Here is a 23,573-nt window from a genome sequence, read left to right as displayed (position 1 = left end):
GGAATGATTGAGGTGCAGCATACATCACTGAAGCAGTTGCATTTGTAATGAGCTCTTCACTCTTCATTGGTTGGATATTCTTAGATTCCTTTGCTTTGAACTTTGAAGCAGAGGAATGAGCAGCTTGGGCATATTCTCCACGTACAAGGTTCAGCAGAGAAAGCAGGTGCCTTTCTGATGCAGAGATACAAGTCTCCTTCAACTGAGCATAGATGTAAAATGATAGACGGACAGTGACATCGCGGGAGGAATTGTCAAACTGGATGTCTTCATTGCTCACAGTTTTGGGCAGAGACACCTGCCAAGCCGAGAAAGGGGTGATGCTCGAAACCTTCCCACCAAAAGGGTCCTCACCAGATGTGACGATGAATGCATATTTGCTCTCCTCAGCAACTGGCTCATCAGGCACCACATGGCTACTGGAGCCAACATCGTGAAGCCCTGTGTAAATACGAGACGTTGACTGAAATTTTAGCATCTCACTGTTGAAGCCACGATCAAAGAATGGATCCCCATCAAAGACAAGCTCTGTGTAGTATTTGCCACTTTTGGTGGAAGTAATACCACCAATTTCTACTGTGACACTCTTCACACGGACGTAGTTGTATGGTGCAAACTCGCGATTGTTGCAAGAAATGTTAAATGTGAAGTGCTTGCCATTGATGATGCTTTCCGGTTTGACACCATGGATTTCATATATGATTGGGAGGTCGTGATGTGTTGGTAGTGGTTGAGCTGTCATTCCTTGGTTGATACTTTGTGACTGATTGAATATGGCAAGCTGCAGATCAAGCATCGTGAAGGAATTGATTAGAGTCGGTGGACGAAGATACTCATACTGCAAGGCCCTGTCCTGTATGACCAGGGTGGACGCCAAAGTCATCAGCATCTGACGCTCAAAGAAAACCAGCTGACCGGACAGCCCAATCAGGTCAATTTTACTGACATCAAGCTCCTCTGGTTTAGCATTCAGGTTGGCCTTCAGATCATCAAGTTGCCTCTTTTGGTTGTTATGGAGTGTGATTCGCTGCTGAGCTGACGACAGATCTGCCGCAATTTCCTGAACGGTTTTCTGAGCTTGCAGCAGCATTTTACCACGAAGGACAAGGACTGCAAAGGCAGCGGAAAGTGAGATCTTTGCACCAATGTCTGGTCCAGTTGAGAGAGTGGCATCAAAGTTGACCTTCATTTCATCCCATTCGAGTGAGGAAGGCATATCCAGGCCATTTGGACCTATGTCCTTCAATGCACAAACAACCTGCTGTGGGTTTGAGGGAAGGGCCTTGATGGATTTGTAGGTCTTGATGACGGCATCAAACACCTGGACTAATTTCTGAATTTTCTGCACTGTTTTACCAAGACTCTCGAGAGCAAGAATTGACGTTGCTGGTGCAGCCATCGTGAAGGCAAGGGAAAATATGTTGGAGGCTATGTTAATGGCAGCCTTGATTATCTCCTGCTTCTGCCAGTCACTGACAGCATCTTGGTAGTTGATGATGGCTTCTTCAACAGCAGTGCGCTGCGCGACTAGGCTGACGTTCAACTTGGCTACTTGCTGGATGGCGGTGTCCATCTCTTTCTCTTTTTCTTTGCTGATACTGGAAAACATGTGTTCCATGTTCTGCTGGTAATTGGCCTGTGTGCTGATGTAGTCTTGGAGAAGTTTTCCAGATCTGATGATGTTTTCGTTGAGGGCCTTATCTCTGTCCACCGCACGCTCCTCAGCCTTCCTCACCATAATTCTGTTCTGGTAGTCTTTCAACTGATCGGAAGCTGTAAGAAGGACATTCTGGACGTTGTTCACTACATCTTTGTATGCTTCATACCGCAGATAAGGAACGGGCGGCCCAGTCCGTTGGCTGTTGATGGCCACATTTGCAAGGTACGTTGCCCTGGCCTCTAAAGCACCCAGCTGGCTGTCCTGGTACTGAGAGTGACTGCCTGCCACCCCAGCAAGCCAAATCAAAAACTGCTTCACGAGCTGTAGACTTTGACACTGAAGATTGGGGCTTGCCAGTAGAAAGTTGAGACGGGACTCCGCCGCAATCAGGGCAAACTGGATATCGGTCAGGTGCTCAGCGAGAACATTCATTGTCGGAGGCTCTCTGACATCGCGTACCACTGAAACCTTTCCTTTGCTTTCCTGGAACATCAGGCCATTCATGACCACGCAGAGATCACCACCACCTTCACAACTGCTGATCTGTAGACCCCCGTAAAACTCACCACAAAAGAGACGACTCTCAATTTCTTTAAATGAGGAACCTTGGAGGCGAAGATTAGGAGGCACAGGCCCAGAACCCCCACTTGAGATCACGTGTCCAAGCAGCGTAACTGTACACGTACCAGGAATATCAATGGCTGTATTGTCGTTGGGGGATGGTATCTGCGGAATATATTTCGTACACAATCACGAGCTGTGGAACTCGTTCCAAAGCTGATATCCATGTAATCTTTAATCCCGCACAGATAAACATATATAAAAGGTATATAATCTTCATAATTTGATCACATTGAATAGTACTGGAATTTTTCCTTTAAAATGTATCTCTTTCATTAAAACAGTGAAGCGGAGGCAGCACATACAGTAGGGGCGGCTTGCGGGACAACTGCCCCAAACCCCAATGACCCTGAATTTCTTTCTCCCTCCATTTTCTTTTTTTATACGATCAATGCATGCTTCAGATTAAATTTTGGCTGAAAAGTATGCATCTATCTATAATTACAGCAATGTGTGTGTGTGTGTGTGTGTGTGTGTGTGTGTGTGTGTGTGTGTGTGTGTGTGTGTGTGTGTGTGTGTGTGTGTGTGTGTGTGTGTGTGTGTGTGTGTGTGTGTGTGTGTGTGTGTGTGTGTGTGTGTGAGACCGCTGCTTCTTGACAACCACTGGTCCGATCTAATTGAAACTTGCCAGGTATATTGCTGGGGCCCTGAGGATGTGCCTTTTCAAGGTTTGATATTAATCGGAGAAGTGGTTCCCAAGTTATGGCCATTTATTTACCAAACCAATGACAAGACACATTGTTGCGTGGGCGTGGCCGATGGGGAAGGGAAGCTCAGTCGCGTTCCTCATTACGGGTTACAACGTACGGGCTTCCGGAGAGTGATGACTTCGTGTATTCTAATAATTTCTCGATTTCTTATGCGCATTTATAGATAAACACAATGCCCCAAGTTATGATCGTTTTCATAGGAGACGGTGCATAAATAGGAGACATCAGAGTGCTGGTGTGCTCCGAACCAGGAAGCAATTTTTTTTCTCTCTTCTCTTCTCTTTTTGTTTTTCCTTGCGATGACATTGCGAAAAGGCAAAATACGTTTGCGCTAATTGAATATTTGGGCATTAAAACTAAATTGCGAATAATCGTAACTGCGAATAATATGCGAACTTCCGGGCCACGCACGTACGGGCACGCGAGAGCGAAGAAACGGCCTGTGTGGTTGTTGTTTGTTGCTCGCAGTTTGAATATTTATTTATTATTTTTTTATTATTATTTTTTTATTTTTTTATGGGCACGTACTCGTTGTTACAATTGGGAAAGGTGCATTCAGAGATCAATAACTTCGTGACAAGTTTAGCCTTTCTGTTTGGTTCAGAGCTGATCATAAGGGTGTGATTAAATGGCCGTTAAAGACCACTGCTGAAGACCAAAGTGTGTTTACTTCACGCAACCAATTACACCCTGGTTCCATTTGGTGCCTTCATGGGAAAGTACTCATTCTAATGTGGTTTCAGAGGTAGGTACTAAACGACAAGGTTTGGGCTTTCTGCGATTTTGGGAAAGATGATGGACACATGAAGTGGGGTGGCTTAGCTCCAAAAAACAGGTCGATTGTGCACTTTCCCTTAAAAGCATGAAACTTGGCACATGGTTGGAGTAACACCATACAATGATTTTTAGTCCAGGGGCCACCAGAAATTGCACCCCGTATGGCGGCCATCTTGGATTTCAAAATGGGCCACCACTGTGGACCTGTTTTGTTAAATATCTCCTAAACTAGTACAGATATGAGACAGTTGAAACACATATAACTATATTTTAGGGCCCTAGAAATGTAATGGTGACATTAAAAGTTTGAAAATTGTGGCTTAACCAAAATATTGTCGAAAAATTGTCGAAAACAGCCGATAATAGTTACATTAACCTTTGTTCTTGTTCCTCTATGGACCTCCCTCCCCGAATAACCGTCATTGCATTATTGAAAAACAGAAAACAAGTAATAAAAACATTTTTTAAAATGCAAAGGGATGGAGGCATGTTCATCAAAAAAGGATGTAAACAAGGTAAGGATGGTCACAATAAATCATCACGTGAAAACATCCCCACATCTTTCTTTCAATAATGGATATCCCTACACAAGGCTGTGTGTGTGTGTGTGTGTGTGTGTGTGTGTGTGTGTGTTTGTTTAATATCACACACACACACACACACACACACACACACACACACACACACACACACACACACACTCACACACACACATTTCTGGTGTATGGCCAACCATTATTGAAAGAAAGATTTCGGGATGGTTTCACGTGATGATTTCTTGTGACCATCCCTAACTTGTGTACATACTTTTTGGAGGAACATCCCCACATCCTTTCACACATTTTTTTATCCTCGCCGAAGGAGAGGGTATTGCATTTGGGACCGTTTGTTACTTGCAAAATCAAAGATTTTTCAAGTATATTGGTCAGTCGATTTTGTTTTTCTGTCTGTCTGTTTGTTTGTTTGTCAATCGCCTACAGCCTGCAGGTCAAAATTCCAAACCGATTGTCATGAAACTTTACCAAGTCGTAGAGGTAGTATCAAACTGAGAAGACTATTTATTTTGAGGTCAAATGTCATCTTGAGGTCAAATTTCTAAAATCATCATTTTTCATCCAATTGACTTGAAATTTGAACAATATTTGCATGCTGCATCACTGAATTGGGAAACCAACTATTTTTGATGTGAAAAGGTCAAAGGTCAACCCAAAGTAAAACTTCTAAAATCATCAATTTTTATCTAAAAATCGTCAATTTTTATCCGATTGTCTTGAAAATTAAACAGAAATTTCATTGTGCATCACTGAATTGGGAAACCAACTATTGTTGAGATCAAAAAGTCAAAGGTCAACTCAAGGTCAAACCTCTAAAATCATTATCAATTGAAAAATTGTCAATTTACATCCCATTAACTTGAAAGTTGAACAGGATTAGCATAGTCCATCACTGAATTGGGATTGCAACTGTTTTTGAGGTCAAAGGTCAATGCAAGGTCAAACTTCCAAAATCATCAAATTTCATCTGAAAAATCATCAATTTTCATCTCATTAACCTGAGGATTAAGCAGCAATTGCAAAGTGCATCACTGGATTTGGAAACCAATTTTTTGAGGTCAAATCCTAAAATTATCAATTTCAATCTGATAAATAATCAATTTTCATCCGATTGCTTTAACTTTGATTCAGATTGTCAATTTTAATTTTAATGAAATGGACCATTTGATGTGTCCATGGCAACCTTTGGAGAGGGGGGGGTGGATTTTGCACGTATCCTGCTCTGGACGACGTCATTTTCTTGTTTGTTTGTCTTCCTGTTTGTTTGTTTGTCTGTGCAGAACTTTCGTGTTTTTCTCTGCAACCGCTTGTTGGATTGAGACAAAATTTTCACCACAGGTGGGAATACTCATGCAGAATGTACTCGTCATAATTATGACATCATCGGTCACGTTGTGTGGCAGCAATGTTGGAAAAATGGAAAAAAAATTGGACCTCTGTATCTCTGAAACAGCACCAAGGAAAAAATTGAAACTTGGCACATGGCAAGTTCTACTCATGGGGAATGTTTGTTTTTTATGACATCATAATTGCTTATGTGGAACGCCACATCTGATCAGTATGTACATTTTTGAGGGTCATCTTGGGATAAAATTCATCCATCCATTCCATTGGGACCATACTCTGTGCAGAGCGTTGGTGCTGCCGAAGCAGTCTCCTTGGCTATTGGGCACAATCCTGGACAGGTGGCCACTCTGACACAGGATACCAGCAAGCTGGCACTCATTTTGCCGACTTCAGAAGGATTACAGGCAGTGTCAACCCCACCTGGTATTAATTCAATAGTCGAGGTTGATTTGAACTCATGATCCTAGGATCCAAAGCCCACCACCCCAACCATTAAGCCAACACAAGGCATTATGGATAAAATGGGATAAAATGGTCCGCAGAAAAAAAAATTGATGACGTCATTGGTCACATGATTCGGCAGCCATATATATATATATATATATATATATATATATATATATATATATATATATATATATATATATATATATATACATATATATATATATATATATATATATATATATATATATATATATATATATATATATATATAGATATATATATATATATATATATATATATATATATATATATATATATATATATATATATATATATATATATATATATATATATATATATATATATATATATATATATATATATATATATATATATATATATATACATTTTTTTCTTAAACTTTCAAAAATCTTCTTCTCTGTTCTGTTCAACAAACTTCCATATATATATATATATATATATATATATATATATATATATATATATATATATATATATATATATATATATATATATATATATATATATATATATATATACTTTTCTAAATAGTATGTACTTTATAGAAATGTGTATGTGTTGTTGCTGTCGAATGGTCCTGTGACTGTCGTGCACAGACATGGCTGATAATATCACACGTTAACCACAGCCATGTCGGTCTGATTGGCCCTTGGGCAAATGTGTTTGGCACCCCTTTCCGCCAGGCTGATTGACAGTCATAGTCTCGCCCACCCCTCGAATCCCTTGTTATTCCTTTACAAAGGAATGTAGTTTTGCGTACTTTTCATGGAATCTTTTTGAGGTAGCAACATTTCGATCAGTTTGCACCTTCCCACTCCAAAATTCAGTCGATTGGTGTTTAAACCAAGTTGAGAGCTTAAACCAATTTTGAGTCAGGCTTTCAGAATATGAACAACGCCAAATGGGCACTTTTGGGTCTCTCATTTTTCTTGTTTCATGATGACATCCAAAAGCTTAATGAGTGTTATTGGATGGGGAATTATCCACAGATGACTGTGAGGTAATTTGTAGGTTTATAAGTTCTACATTGGGAGATTTTCTTTTTTTGAGGATTTATGTTGTATTGAGCCAATGGAGTGTCCATCCAGGACATCCCCACATAAGAAGTCCTCAGACTTCTTGATGATAATATGAGGTATGTACACACAGAATAAAAATACAATGAGAGTCACACTACACCAATTCAGGAAGCTCTGCCCTTAGAACCAACTGACCGATGATATACCTGTATTTGACAAGTGTTAAGGAGACCACAGCTTGTCTGCCATTTTCTCCAACAGAAAACGAGTTAGAGTGGTCCATTAAATAGCGTTAGATTAATTATTTGTGCCTTTTCTGTTTATAAAGCCATTCATTTTCAACAAGAGTAGACATGGTGAAACGCGACAATTTTTCGTGTAAATTGGAAACATGCTTAATATCCGATTACCTTCAAAATGTGTTTTTGAAGCCTTTTTCAAAATAGAAAAATAAATCTGATGGCGTTGAAGACATGAGATCAGCCATGGTGCGATCCATAAGTACGTACGAGCACGTTTTGTCAGAGTAAGGTGGGTGGAGTTGTCTGCACTGATCTGTTAAACAATTCATAAAGATTTCAAAGAACTCACCTGGATTCCACTTGCAAACACACTGAAGTTCTTCACCAGGTCTGGGAACTGCAATTTGATCATATCCAGTTCAATCAACTCCTGCCAGACATTGACGGTAGGTGTAGCAAGTGTAGAGAGAAGGCCGTCACCGCTTATCAGGTTGGAACCCTTGAACACCGACTTCAGATCATAGGGGCAGTTGTTGCTGAAGTGAGGAGCCACCCCTGAACCATTCACGTATTTAGTATACATGGCGCCCTTGAAGATGCGGCGCCATATCAGCATGCGGTAGTACTCAGCGAAGACTCCAAGAGAAGCCAACTCGACTGATATAGCGACGACCTTCTTGAAGAGGGTGTTGACATTCACTGCATCAGAACGGAGGAATGGCGCAAAGATGCTGTTTGTTCCAGCATATGTACTATCAAACCAGAGTCCATCTTTGAGAGACGTCTCCAATAAGGGGTCTTTGCTGATGATGCAGATGTTGCTGATGGCTGCCGTGCGGCCATAACCGGCGTCATTACGAGGGGTTGTGAACAGGGCAAATGACTGGGCAGCAAGACCGCTAAGGTCATTGGGACGGTCCGTGTAGACATCGACGACTTTTTTGTATTCAGTTTCTGCAAAAGCAAAAACCTGGAAGATCGAGTCGCCAACGTCAACCTTGGACACAAAGTGCGAACCGAAGGTTTCGTAAAAACGAAGGTATCCGTTGGCTCCACTCATACTCACATTGGTGGATTGCTTCCCCAGCTTCTCTAGAGATTTGAGGGCAGTCAAGGTCTCAGGCCTCGTAATGTTGGAGGGATCAGGATTACCGAAAATGCCCCTCTCATAGCAAGGATGGGTTGCAGTTCCGACCTTGCGTGAGCGCTGGACCAAAGCGTAGGACCATTGCTCCGTTGCCAAATCGAGCCCCAGTTGCTCGGAAAGGTCTTTGAGTGCTTTCCTTTTTCCGGAGGGTGTTAACCCAGCAAGGATAAGAGCCCCCGCAGGCCAAACTGCTGCTGCACCCCCCTCGCTTGGTTTGTCTTCGAAAGACATCACTCGCAGCTTGATCAGCTGGATGGCGCTGAGGAGATCCTCGATATTCTTATGGAAACTGATCATAGGTGATGACCACTTGGCATCGTGATCCGGGTTCTCAATTATAACATCCTGCTCGTAGAGGGCAGGCTTACTCGAAGTGTAAAACGGCTGTGCTGGACAGATGTCTGCCTTGTAGCCATTCAAAAGGCTTGTAGACTGACCTAGCTTCATTGTAATGTTTACATTCATGATGTTCCAGAGTTTTGTATGTTGTATACAGCACCTGATAAAGGCAGCAGAGGGGAGGGAGGGGTTTTGAAGACATTGATATGGTAAAACCTTGATGACACTTAATGGAAAAAAGCTGAAAAGCCACGACAATTTAAATCTGAGAAATCGATCTTCATAGCTCAAGTTAAACATGTATTGGATCTTGCAATTCACAGATCAAGTTAAACATGTATTGGATCTTACAATTCTCACATCAAGTTAAACATGCATTGGATCTTACAATTCACAGATCAAGTTAAACATGTATTGGATCTTGCAATTCACAGATCAAGTTAAACATGTATTGGATCTTACAATTCACACATCAAGTTAAACATGTATTGGATCTTACAATTCACAGATCAAGTTAAACATGTATTGGACCTGAAAATTCACAGATCAAGTTAAACATGTATTGGATCTGAAAAATTTGCTGCGTAAAGATACCCAGTTTCTCCCGTGGTGGGGGGGAGGGGTGAGGGGGGGTGAAGGGGTAAGGGGGGAGGGGTTTATAGTCGTTAGGTCTTTAGAGTTTTGATGCATTCGCCAAGGCTTGCTGGAATACAACTCTTCACAATAATCCAACAGTAGCCGGCCCTCACCCCATGGTAAATACCTGCCCACGCGCCAGTTGGAACCCTTGAACACCGACTTCAGATCATCGGAGCAGTTGTTGCTGAAGTCAGGAGCCACCCTTGAAGCATTCACACATTTCGTATACATAGTGCCCTTGAGGATGCTCATAGGTGATGACAATGGAAACGAAACCGGTCTTGTATATCGTGCCTCAGTATTAAGCAACAAGATTTCGACTATGACTCAAGCCTGACTGAGTACCTCGTGTAAATGGGACTTTGACATTTTAATTGCAAATACCTAAATGTTTTGATAGTTGTGGACCCTCGTGGAAAATGAAGTGCATACACATATAAGAAACCTCCTTATTTCTCAGTATTCTGCTTTTTAAAGTTTTTACTGTACTTATGAGGGGAGATATATGCGTTACGAATGTTCCATCAGCTCTAATATTCAGTCTCAGAATTGCAATCTCACGAGAAATGGTGTTCGCTTTATGTTTGCTGTTGATTCCAGACCAATATTTTCCAAGGAATCCTATGGCATCCACCGATTTTTGATGAAAGGTGGCCAACATTCCCAAACGCCCACACCCACATACCATCTGGGGCATCACAATGAAAATTTCAACATTTGCTTTAATATTGGCCAATTTGAGACACTGAAGTGACCATAATTTGTTCTCATGCATGCCCAGTTTGATAAAGACAATTGTTGAAATCCAAAATGGCTGCCACGTGACACCAAATTCAAAATGGCTCCGAAAATAGTGAGATTTGTAATACAATATTTAAACTGTGTGGTAAAATCAACATTAAATACTTTTTCATAATGGAACCAAATACAGGCAAACATTTGAGGAGAACCTGCTTCAGAGTAGAAAAGACCTGACTGCGATGAAGCTTTATGTTCCAACAGGACAATGGCCCCAAGCACACAGCCAAACACTGGAATGGCTTCAGAACAAGAACAGGAAAGCCCTTGAGTGGCCCAGACAAAGTTCAGACTTGAATCCCAATGAGAATCTGTTGAAAGACCTGAAGATTGCTGTTCACCGACACTCTCCATCCAACTTGACAGAACTTGAGCAAATCTGTGAGGAAGAATGGAAGAAACTCCCCAAATCCAGATGTGAAAAGCTTATCCAGACATACCCAAGAAGACTCGAAGCTGTAATCGCTGCCAAAGGTTCTTCCACAAAGTAGTGTCTCAGGGAGTCGAATACTTATTGACGCAAGACATTTCATCTTTTTAGTTTAAAATAATTTCCCAAAATTTCTTAAACGTGTTTTCTCTTTGTCATATTGGGTATTTTTTGTAGATTGGTGACAATGTTTTTTTTAAATTAAATCCATTTTAAATTCAGGCTGTAACAACAAAATGTGACAAAAGTCGAGGGGTGCTAATACTTTCTGAAGGCACTGTGTGTCTGCAGGCAAGTGTAACATCTCTTCATATGTCGTTGTTTTTTAATTGAAAGCAAGATACAAAGTCCAAAACTGCTCATGTAAACAGCAGTAAATAATGCAACCTGCAGCAGTAAACTTAAACATTTCGTCAAGGTGTGTGCAGCATCAAAGAGGCTGCAGTGGAGGGAGACTACAAAGTGAGCAGTTCGCTACGATCACCTTGTTTTCAGTACTTGTAGTTTTGTTTATAAACCACTACCATATTTGGCAGTGAAATTCATTGGAAATTATGAATCTCCTTGAATGAAATTCCTCTTCCTTGTCCATGACCAATGAGAAAGAATAATTTCATGAGAACCTTCATGTAATGTTCCACAATGGTATTTCGTGATTGGTTAACAGTTACTTATTTATGAGTTTGTAGTATATAAATAATTGATTTCCAGCAATCGGTAAAAAGTGTCATAAAGGTGTTTATTGCGAGTCACTCGCGAGACAGTCTTCCTCTCGTACCTTGACCCAAGGCTGTTCTCCAGTGTACATTTATAAATGTCTCCGCTCTGCCCTGATTATAACCCCGCATTTTAAAATCCTGCCTTTAAAAACGAACATTCATGAAATTCAAGAATAACCCGATGCAAACATACCGTACAAACTACAGGGTGCCCCACAGAAAACCAGGAAATTTGGTAGTTTATTTGAAACAAAACAAAGGCAAACTTAGATGTAGTGTAAAATAAAGATACAAATTTGATAACTGCTGCATTCTGATATATAATAAAAAACGGTGAGAAAATTTATATGTCAGTTTATTGATATGGTAAAATATGGCAAAATAAATCTCAAAATCTCAAATTTCCTGGTTTTCTGTGGGGCACCCTGAATAACAAAAATTCGTTACCATTGAACTCGATCAATTATGAGACTGGTGATAGGTTGTAATTACATCTTTAATTGCACATGAAATATCACAGGATCTGCTCCCTATACATTATGATGTTTAAAATGAAGAGGATCGACACAAGATTGAATCAAGAGGGTGTAAATGGAGGGCCGGATGGTGGACGGCCGGCTGTACGGTCTGGTCAAATGAGCTTCCCATGATTTACATCATGGTTATCTTTGTTTTCGGAGGCATACACTCTTGTAACACTCTTACCTCTCGGCTGTCTCGCCTAGGTTTGAATCCGCACCCAACTATAAGCTGTCATCCCGGTGTTTCACAGGCATGCCGTCCCTCTGATGGACGTTAAACCAATGTTCTGAAACAGAGTACGGTACAACGGACTCCCCTCTAAGTTTATTATGTTGTCGCTACTTACTTGTTGGAATGTTCACAGCAATTACCTTGTCCATTTTACATCGACCTGTGCGATATCCCGATTTCTAAATTTACTTACAATGCTCTGTGACGTCTGGATTCCCAGGAAGAATGCAGCAGTTCAACTCAAAATGTCCACCTGTTTCAGGAACAATTTGGGGTTGGATAGCACAAGTGGGATTTTATGTGAATCGACAGGGTGTGAGTGTGTGACGTGTGATGCACCCACACCACGCCCACACACAGTTAGTTTACAATTCCATATAAAAAATACAACGCCTTCCTTTCTTTGAACAAGGTCGGGTGCTGTTGTGTAAACTTCAGTAGTAAGGGAATGAGAGTTATAAGGTAGTGCTCTTTTCCCTACTGACTTCAATCTATAATGTTAGTGTGTGTGTGTGTGTGTGTGTGTGTGTGTGTGTGTGTGTGTGTGTGTGTGTGTGTGTGTGTGTGTGTGTGTGTGTGTGTGTGTGTGTACTCCATAACTCCATTATCATGAAACCAAAACAGACCGAAACTTTGCGTGCATACGAAGGGAACTCCAAGGAAGGGCTTGAATGAAAACTGGGTGTTTGGGTTAATTTGACTATAATTAATGGCCTTATTTAATCCATGTATAAAAAGAGTTTGGTCTCGGCGTGCTTCCATCAGTCCTTCCTTCCCTCCGTCCCTCTGTCTGTCCAGTCCATTCGTGTCCGTCTGTGTGACTATGTCTATCATTTGCTACTATTGGAATGGACCTTTCGACCCTTTAAACTGCTGAAACCCCTTCGACCAGTCATTCCCAACCCTTCCTCTGTCATTTACCCCTTCGACTTGATGTATTTCGCCATTTACCCCCTTACTCCCATGCAAAAAAATGTATAGCCGGCATAGAGGCACAGAAAAAAATAAGATGAAATATCTTAATTATTTAGGGTTTGCACAAAATAAACTTTGATAAAGGGAAAAAAAACCACAGTCCACTTATATCAAACAAGATCAAACAAAAATACCAGAAGCATTATCAGTGGGAACTCTGCTGATTCATTGAGTATATATGACCGTTTTTACAGCCATTTTTCCCTGCTGTGCAGGGGTTAGGCTTTTTCTTGAAGCAATGTTTTATGGCCGGATGCCCTTCCTGACGCCAACCCTGGTCGCCTCTTACGACACACAGGGATATGGTATACCTATTCTAACCGGGGCATGCACCAGGACCAGTACACTGGTACTCACTTCGCCGACCTCAGATGGATGACAGGCTGAGTCAACCCCCTGGTGTTAATTCAGCAGCCAACGGGACTTGAACTCAGGACCCAGGGATCCCAAGCCGCCACCCTAACCACTAAGCCAACACCAGGCATTGCTGATTCATTGAGTCAACCAGTTTATTTATTTGAGGAGCTGTTGACAACGCTACCCTCCTGTCGTCATCAGCTTTCAGGCGGTTCCTTGCCTTTGTCTTCATTGCTACTAAAATAGAGAAACCTTATTCACATAGATATGTGGTGACAAAGGGAACAAGCACTTTGAAGGCTCGCTAAGTAAGAAGTGGGAATGAATCGGTGAGTTTAATCCAGAAATCAACACCAACTCTATCAAATTCTTCCTTAAGATGAGCAGAGGACTGAAGATCAATCAGCTCCTATTTTGCTGGGTTATCATCTCTTATTTCTGACAGATTAGTGGCAAAAGGTTTTAATATCCATCTTTCTGTAGGTATCATGTCTTCTGGAAAGTAGACAGTGAAGTGATGCTTCAGGATGTTCAAATGTGCTGTGATCTCTTCGTTTATTTCAGGTAACGCACTAGGTTCTTTTGTTTGGAAGTTTGGAAAATTAGCAAAAAAATTTTCATGAACTCTTCGTGCCCATAAATCCAGTTTTGTCTGAAATGCTTTCATCTTTTCACCTGCTTCAACTATGGTTACTGATTTTCCCTGAAGCAATTCTTCTTTTTCACAACTTGACATTCCAAAGAATGGGAGGGAGACATTTGGAAACTCAACTGCAGGGTTAGCTGATAAGCATTAGGCAAAAGAACTCAAACTGCAATATGTGTCCACTGGGTGAAAGAGAATCATGGCAAAAGTTGCAGTGTTATCAACCAGGTCACCCTGTTTCCTTGTAAGACATTCCTTTTCTCAATATTTAGGTCAAAAGACTCTTGGGTAAAGGGAAACATAATTGACAGCCAATTTGACTTTAGCATAAAATTAAATTTATAAAGCACCAGCAACAATTATGATTGAGAGTACATGAAAATAATTATTTTTCTTCCACATCCCCCCTTTTTTCATATCAGGAAAATTTGAATAATCGTATTACATATGATCACCATACCCAGTTCCGAGAGAGAAAAGATATCCATTACACAAGTTCAATCAGCAATGGCAGCGAGTGCTCAAAGGAGAAAAATGCCGGATGACGACCATTTCAATAGTATCCCAGCCAGGTTCGTGAGTGCGTTTCCATTTAATTCATGGCCTGTTCATCAGCAGGTGTCACAAATCGAAAAGACATGCTACTCGAGGCCAGAAGATAAGCAGATCAGGGTGTAGGTAGAGCAGCATCCAACGGGAAACACAGTTGAGGCACTCCTTGAGCTGCAGAGAAGGTAGATCTTGGGAGGTACGAGCTTGGGACCGACACTGGGTTGAAGGTGACACTGGGTTGAAGGAGCCGAAAAGGACTCGAGAGGTGACCCAGAGATCCAGCCCCAGCAGAGTTTGGGGCCTCATAGCAGCAGTTTGTGCAATCAGGTTTGATTCACCAAGCGAGCTGTGCATGTTGGAGGCAGCCGTGATGGAACAAGTACCAAATCCAAAGCGATTCAATTTTGCACAGTTACCATCTTAACATTTGCAATCATTTTAACATTCATATCTGCAAAACAATCCACAGTTTCATTCACAAACAGTTCAAAAGAAACTGCCATTATTTATTTATTTTCCCAGCTAACTTAGCACTTCCATGCTGATGAAAGATGGTCAAGTCAGTGTTAGAAATACCTCAACTTACTTAAGTTAACATACAAGAAGTACCACTTAATAAAAAATCATTCACCAGCCCAATTAATCAGAAAACAAATAAAACATGTAATATTTAAATTGGCTCGTGGCATCATCGCACTCTTTTCAAAAATATAATTCTTACACTCTGACCGATTTAGCATTCATTTCACATGGTAATGCCTTCGGTACTCCGCATAATTCTTGTTTATTCTTTTTATTTTTTCCCCACAAAATATGGAAGCATTTACAGTACATGGTACAATTCCAAATTCCATTAATTGATTTCATAATTGCTGTTGGTCTAGCCACTCTTCCAGCCATTCTGCATTGTGGTTATGTAAATACCATGCTGCTTTCCCTCATATCTTGATTTTCCCTTCCAGTTGACTTATGATTCCTAATATGTAATGTTGACCAATCTGTCGATCAATTTAATTACAGAGACCTTCTTTCAATATTTTGTAAGTACCTCAAGTTAATATATTATCACGATTCAATTCTCAGTAAATTTTCCCTATCCTCAATTAACAGATCAACAAGGTCCATAGCTGCAGTGATTGACAATATATCAATCAATCAATACAAGTTATCAATAACCTTACTGTGATATAACCAATCATTCACATGTGTCACAAGTTACTGGTTTAAAGATATGGACTCTAATTACTCCGCAAATTTCGATACATTCAAGAAAAAGTAAGGAAAAACAAATTGGGAGAATACTCTGTCACATGAAGACCCCAAAACATTTAAATTAGGATTACAAGACTTATATGATAAAATGTTTCTCAATTTGAAATCCCAAAACAAAAGTTGATATGAAATATAGCCAAAAGAAGTATGATGGTTCGAATAGCATTATGAATTGTCATTGAGGTAAAGATACAATGAAGACAAAAATCTTGTGCCTCCAGTGTTCTCAATGAGTTCCCTTTTCTTCTTTTTTATGATCTGAGTCTGAAAGTAATTAACTCAGTTACTGCACACAACTTCCATTATTACTAACTGTTTCCCATGTTTATGCATGTGACAACAAACCAGTGCATGCAAACATTATCACGAGTATCACTTGTTATAATTACACTAATTAAACAAGTAGCATGACAATAATTGTTGTCACAGGGTGATTATTTTGGAAGTCTTTCTCGAGCTGTCAGCTCTGCGAACTCCTCCATCGTAAGAGTTCCACGCCGCTCGGCATTGACATCGAGTTGCTGAGCTGCAGACCACACTTTGGCTGCAGAGCATCCATTTGGAAACATTTGGGAACAAAACTTTCCAATATGGTTAAAAAATACAAAATTTCTCCAAAAGTTTATTTATACGAAATGCAAATAATGTTTCATCAATCTGATGAGCATCCATTTCTTTCATGGTCAATGGAGCTGAAATATCTCAGAAAAGTAATGTGCAACCAACTTCTCTCATCGCTATTCAGAATTACATCAACATTTTAAATCTCTGACATTGTCCTTTTCTTATCCACTTCTCTCTCACCATAACAGCAACATGCAGTAATTTTCATAACACACAAACACTAGATCTAATCATGTCATCTGACCTTTTAAATACAAATCCATTCCTTTTTCAAAACAAATAAATACAGTTTAAACCTCTATTTTAAACAGGTGGACAAAAATTGTCAAATAATTTGTCAAAGTTGAGTCATCAGGCGAATAGCACTCAAATTGCAGCTGACAACACTCCGTCCATACATGTAGCGTCTCGGTAGAACCTTCCACATCTTTTCCCCAAATAATGTTTATCACTGCTGTGGGGGAAGCATGGGAGATTTGAACTGCTGTTAGCATCTGAGTCATGACACCTGCTGTTAGCTCCCAACTGGTCCCTCTTTCTCCCGATTGGCTATTCCTGATGGCCATTGGGTTCAAACTCCACCTTTTGAGTGCAATATTTATCCAATTTCGCTTAAACAGCTTCATGGTCGATCATTGTGACAATAAACAAAATCGTCCAATTAAATCTAACTAGTGCGGCCCGTAGGTGCGGGCCCGTAGGTGCGGACCCGTAGATGCATGCCCGTAGGTGCGTGCCAGTATGTGCAGCTTCGTTCCTTTGCTCTCGTAAACGACGACTGGATTGGGGCATTGTTTCACTTAGATCGGACCAACCGTATCATAAATGGCCATAACTTGGGAAACACCTGGGAAACATACTCAGGTCCCCAGTGTCAATTGTGATAACCAATCAAAGGAAGAAGAAGAAGAATTGTGACGTCTCCTCTCTCTCCCCCTCTCTCGCCACCCACCCTCTCCCCTCCTCTCTCGACCCTCTCTCTCGCCCCCACTCTCACCCCCTCTCTTGAATTGTGACGCCCCTCTCTCTCACAGTCTCACCCCCCTCTCACCCTCCCCTCTTTCGCGCCCTCCTCTCTCCCCCTCTCTCTCACCCACCCTCTCTCCCTCCCCTCTCTCCCTCCCCTCTCTCCCTCCCCTCTCTCACCCCTCTCTCACCCCCTCTCTTGTCCCCCCTCTCTCGCCCCCTCTCTCCCCCTCTCTCCCCTCCTCTCTCCCCCGCCTCTCTCGCATCTCTCTCTGTAAATGTATTCACAAATGTCTACCAAGCACAACAATTAATTCAAACCTTGAGAAAAAACAGCTTTCAAACCCTTGGGAAACAGCTCTTTCCCCTGGGAAAATTCAAACCTTGGGATTAATTAATAATTTGAACAATTAATTCAAACCTTGGGAAAAAAACCAGCTTTAAAACCCTTGGGAAACAGCTGTTTCCCTTGGGAAAATTCAAACCTTGGGATTAATTAATAATTTGAACAATTATTTCAAACCTTGGGAAAAAAACAGCTTTCAAATCTCGGGAAACACTTGGGAAACAGCTGAAATGGATGAAGAACGATATCAAACCTTGAAAAGGCACATACTCAGGTCCCCAGCGTCGATTGTGACGTCATACAAAACGAAGAAAAAGAAGAATTGTGACGTCAATCGTGCAAAAAAAACATAAACAAATAAACATTAATTGTGACGTCATTCGTGACGTCATAGCACCGTGTCCTGCCATTGGTTGACAGATGTTATTGGTCATTATTGGTTGACAGAATATATAGGTCGTTATTGGTTGACAGAAATTGGTCATTTTATCACATTATTCTTTTTATTACTGACAATTATTCTGCTATTATTATTATCATTATTATTAATATGCTGTTATCATTATTCTGAGATATATTTCGGAAAAATTGGCATGATAAGGTGGAAGGACACTTCAGCTGCGATCTATACACCTTTCCAACACTGAAAAAAGCAATAAAACGGCCGTAACTTGGGAACTGCTCATCCGATTAATATCAAACCTTGAAAAGGCACATCCGCGGGTCCCCGGCAATATTCCTGGCAAGCTTCAATCAGATCGGACCAGTGGTTGTCGAGAAACGGCGGTCGCAGACAGACAGAAACACACACACACACACACACACACAGACACACACACAGTCGCAGACAGACAGACAGACACACACAGAGACAGACAGACAGACACACACACACACACACAGATTGCTGGAATTATAGATAGATGAATTTACCCTGACAGATCGAGGCCCATATAAAGGCAACAGATATGTTTTTCTGTCTGCTTCCCATGCAGAAAGCTCGACCTTGGCAGGCAAAGGATTGGAATGTACTTTTGATAAGGCCTGCAACGACTGTGTGTTTAAGGAGCACCGGACAGCCAGTCTGTACACTAACCATCTCAGGAGCACTAGCTTTGTCTGGATTTTAACCCAATTTTCTTCACCACTTGATGTACTTGGTTAACAGATCAATCATTGTAAGAGGTAACTTTATTTCATTCATATATGCAATTAATTTTGCCTGCCTGAATCGATCAAAGAGTTCCACTGGGTTGTTTGCCATTGCCTTCCCAGCAGTAGTTTTGGCAGGAATTTGTCTTTAACATCCATCAACCAATGTCATTCATTAATTTTAACATTCACAGACTAATGAAGACAGCACGCCTAGTTTAACGTCCATCCGAGGGATCATGCATCATCTGTGAATTGCCCGACGTGCCAAACACCCAATGGGAGTTTGGAAGATGGATGTGACTTGAAACTTTCACATTTATCTGAGATTCATCTGTGTGGTCATCAATTTTTAACGACAATTTGAGAGGACAAAAGAATTGCCTCAAACAAGTTAGCAATTAACTGATCACTCTCGGCCAGTGGATGTTCTAAATCCTTGTTCATCACAAGGTCCCAAATCATACACAACTACTTTACAAATCACTTTAAAATCATTCCAAATCGATCACATTTCTATATTTCGATCACAATTTAAGTAAAATGGTTACGATTCAAATCAAAATTTTAGAAACATTTCTCACACGCATGTGCATTTCAACACAGTAGCCCCCACCATCCCAACTGTGCCATGGGTGAAACAAACACACATACACACTTGAGAGATGCGAGGTTTTTTTTATGACAACGGAACTCACATTTTAGGGCCATTTTTCTCGAGGGAATTATTCTCCCCCCCGCACTTTGAGCCCGCATATGAATTGAATAGGGGGGTTCCAGTACCCATACATTTTGTCTTGCAGTATGAACAGCTGTTTGTAAGACCTCAGCTTGCCGGGCTGAGTAATTGGAGGCAATTCCCACTTTTCATCAATTAATTTCATCAGTACTGAACAAAGCGCTATTTAATTAATTTTGTCTCATCATGCCGGCGATAGCGAGTCTCCTAAATGGACTTCACATTCGGAATATATTCCACATTCACAATTGTTATTTCACAATTTATCCAAATTCCCTATGGCTTTTAAATAAAACTTCAACACTTGCTTCAGCGTCTATCCTTGGCACGGCACAGACATTCCAGTTTAGTATTGGCCCGTTCAGGGAGATTCGTGACCTTGGTATTTTTATCAGCACCAAGCAAGTGACCCCAAGCCAAAGTGGTCTCATCATGAGCCAGTAACCAAATCACGAACCGCCAGGCTGCTTTAACCCTCTGCCTGAAGTTTCACATTCAATTGATTCATTCTTTAGTTGTTGCAATATCATTTCTAACAAGACATTCAAATATGACATCGTACAGTAATCTTCAGTTCCTTATCGAGCTCACAATCACTTCTAATTCAGATTTTCACCAAGATTGAATTCACACACAGCTCTCAATCTCATCTCAAAACGCTCTCAACGACATCCGCCCTACACGCCAAATAGATCACAGCACAATGCTCGGGCTCTGTCTTTTAATACAAGCTTACATATACCCAGTTATTTGTGTCCACGCCAAAGATGCAACAGCGTGTGAAAAGTCTGTTGTCATCGTTTTTCCTCTGGAATCGGCGTGTGCACTTCGCCTCATCCAGAGTCTTCACAGTGTACGGTGACGACCAATCCTTATCTCCACTTTCCGTGCTCATGCATTCCCATAAGCTTCACAGGTCACAATATACAATATAGCACGTTTTATTCCAATGAAATCTACTGGACTCGCACACGCTCCATTTCAACACTCACTTAGTACGACATGCGGATCAATGCAAATCAGTGCGCATACAAATCAGATATAAATACAAATATCAAGAGTTCCAGGTTGGAACACTCAACTTATGTCCTTAACACAAAACTCAACATTTCCAATCACATAGGAAGCAAACTTCCATTGAGTACAATGAACAAACAGACATCCAAAGAGGTAACTCAACAAATATTCATCGCACTTATTCGTTCTCCCCCTTGGGGACTTGAACCTTTTTAGCGAGCAGGGGCATTAACCCTCTCTTTGTGGAGGTGGGATTAATGTTCCTTATCTGTTCCCTAATTAATGTCTCCAACACCGTTTCCACAACTGAAGTCAAACTCGCTGGTCTATAGTTCCCCAATTCTTCTCTGGATCCTTTTTTAAACGAGATGGTATTCATAGAATACTTACCCTGCACAGTCTTGAGAAGGACTTGCTGCAAGCCAACTCTTCTGCTTTTTTTAAAGGTTTTTTTTTCATTGTTCCAATATGGTGCCAGACCAGTGAGTGATGATGTCATGTTTATTAAACCTGCTTTTCTCAAATTTACCATGGGAAGTTGATCAATTCGTTAATTTTTCATTTATCAGTTATCAGTTTCAACAATTGCAGTGAATGTTTTTTTAATGCTGAACGGATCAAGCGTTGCACTTATTGAATTATGCCATCATAATGAAGGCACCGATGACATGATCATTAAAGTATCTTATTCTCCATGGGGAGTACTTGACAATGAGCCATATTTCAGTCCATGAGGCAGTTTTGGAAATGTGGAGGTGCAATTTTTTTGGTTTTCCAAGATGGCGCCTGTACCACCTGACCAATGATGTCGTAGTTATTATTATAAATTCAGACAGAAGGAGGCACACCTATGGTCAAAATTTGGTGTCAATCGGACCAACAAATTGCAGATAATGTTTTTTCATGCTGACCGAATCAAGCATTGCACTTGTCTAATTATGACGTCACAATGAAAGCACTGGATTCGCTATATATGCGAGATATATATCACTTATTGTCTGGTTTTCCTTCTGCCTGTCTGTGTGTGTGTGTGTGTGTGTGTGTGTGTGTGTGTGTGTGTGTGTGTGTGTGTGTGTGTGTGTGTGTGTGTGTGTGTGTGTGTGTGTGTGTGTGCAACGTGAGGCTCCACAGCACAAACCAGCAAACCGATAATTTATTTATTTAACGAAAATGATTCCACCACCCACACACCACATCCAATTATTACTTACGAAATCTAAATATTTCGTAAGTATATTGATGACTTCCGTTTCTGTTTGTTTGTTTGTGTGTTTGTTTGTGTGTTTGTTTGTGTGTTTGTTTGTTTGTTTGTTTGTTTGTAGGCACGATAACTCGAGAACGGAAGGAGCTACCAATGTAAAATTACACCACGTGATTCAGGAGGGTGATGGCTAGAGCTGATTCGATTTTGGTCAAAATCGGTCAAAGGTCAAGGTCACAGTGAGGTCAAATATTCGATTTTTGATGGTTTGGTACAGATAACTCGAGAACGGAAGAAGCTACCAAAGTCAAATTACACCACGTGATTCAAGAGGGTGATAGCTAGCGCTGATTAGATTTTGGTCAAAATCGGTCAAAGGTCAAGGTCACAGTGAGGTCAAACATCCAAAAAATGATAACTCGAGAACGGAAGAAGCTACCTAAGTCAAATTACACCACGTGGTTCAGGAGGGTGGTGGCTTGCGCTGATTAGATTTTGGTCAAAATCGGTCAAAGGTCAAGGTCACAGTGAGGTCAAACATCCAAAACATTCGATTTTTGATGGTTTGGTACAGAATCATCGTAGAAACTTCTGGTTTGCGTCGCTACCTTCTCGAGAGACAGCTTTTAATAGACAAGGTCAGAGGTCAAGTTGACGATTTCGTAAGTACCAGTCTATGACTGCTTGTTACTGACGAAATCTAAAGATTTCGTAAGTATATTGATCAGTTCCGTTTCTGTTTGTTTGTTTGTGTGTTTGTTTCTGTGTTTGTTACTTACGAAATCAAAAGATTTCGGAAGTATATTGATGACTTCCATTTCTGTTTGTTTGTTACTTACGAAATATAAAGATTTCGTAAGTATATTGATGACTTCCGTTTCTGTTTGTTTGTTTGTTTGTTTGTATGTTTGTAGGCACGATAACTCGAGAACGGAACAAGCTACCAATGTCAAATTTCACCACGTGATTCAAGAGGGTGATAGCTAGCGCTGATTAGATTTTGGTTAAAATCGGTCAAAGGTCAAGGTCACAGTGAGGTCAAACATCCAAAAAATGATAACTCGAGAACGGAAGAAACCACCAATGTCAAATTACACCAGGTGATCCAGGAGGGTGATGGCTAGCGCTGATTAGATTTTGGTCAAAATCGGTCAAAGGTCAAGGTCACAGTGAGGTCAAACATCCAAAACATTCGATTTTTGATGGTTTGGTACAGAATCATCGTAGAAACTTCTGGTTTGCGTCGCTACCTTCTCCAGAGACAGCTTTTATTAGACAAGGTCAGAGGTCAAGTTAACGATTTCATAAGTACCAGTCTATGACTGCTTGTTTGTGTGTTTGTTTGTTTGTAGGCACGATAACTCGAGAATGGAAGAAGCTACCAATGTCAAATTACACCAGGTGATTCAGGAGGGTGATGGCTCGTGCTGATTAGATTTTGGTCAAAATCGGTCAAAGGTCAAGGTCACAGTGAGGTCAAAC

The 23,573-nt window shown here is 40.8% G+C and overlaps 1 protein-coding gene across 1 annotated transcript; it reads right to left on the bottom strand.

The window, feature by feature from the left end:
* Positions 1-4: 4 nt before the first annotated feature.
* LOC147021487 (uncharacterized) lies at positions 5-12,544 on the bottom strand (the record flags this gene model as incomplete). Its single annotated transcript, XM_085890444.1, has 3 exons — positions 12,438-12,544; positions 7,769-9,065; positions 5-2,386 (listed from the first exon to the last, which is right to left on the bottom strand). Coding segments are annotated over exons 2-3 (3,645 nt in total), but the record flags the coding sequence as incomplete, so codon positions are not given.
* Between the last annotated feature and the right edge of the window lie 11,029 nt (positions 12,545-23,573).

The sequence above is a fragment of the Eptatretus burgeri genome, chromosome 8, assembly GCF_056783735.1.
Source record: "Eptatretus burgeri isolate ZD-2024b chromosome 8, Ebu_testis_v1, whole genome shotgun sequence".
NCBI lineage: Eukaryota > Metazoa > Chordata > Myxini > Myxiniformes > Myxinidae > Eptatretus > Eptatretus burgeri.
Note: the sequence above shows the minus strand (reverse complement) of the source record. Positions and strands in the feature narration are given on the sequence as shown.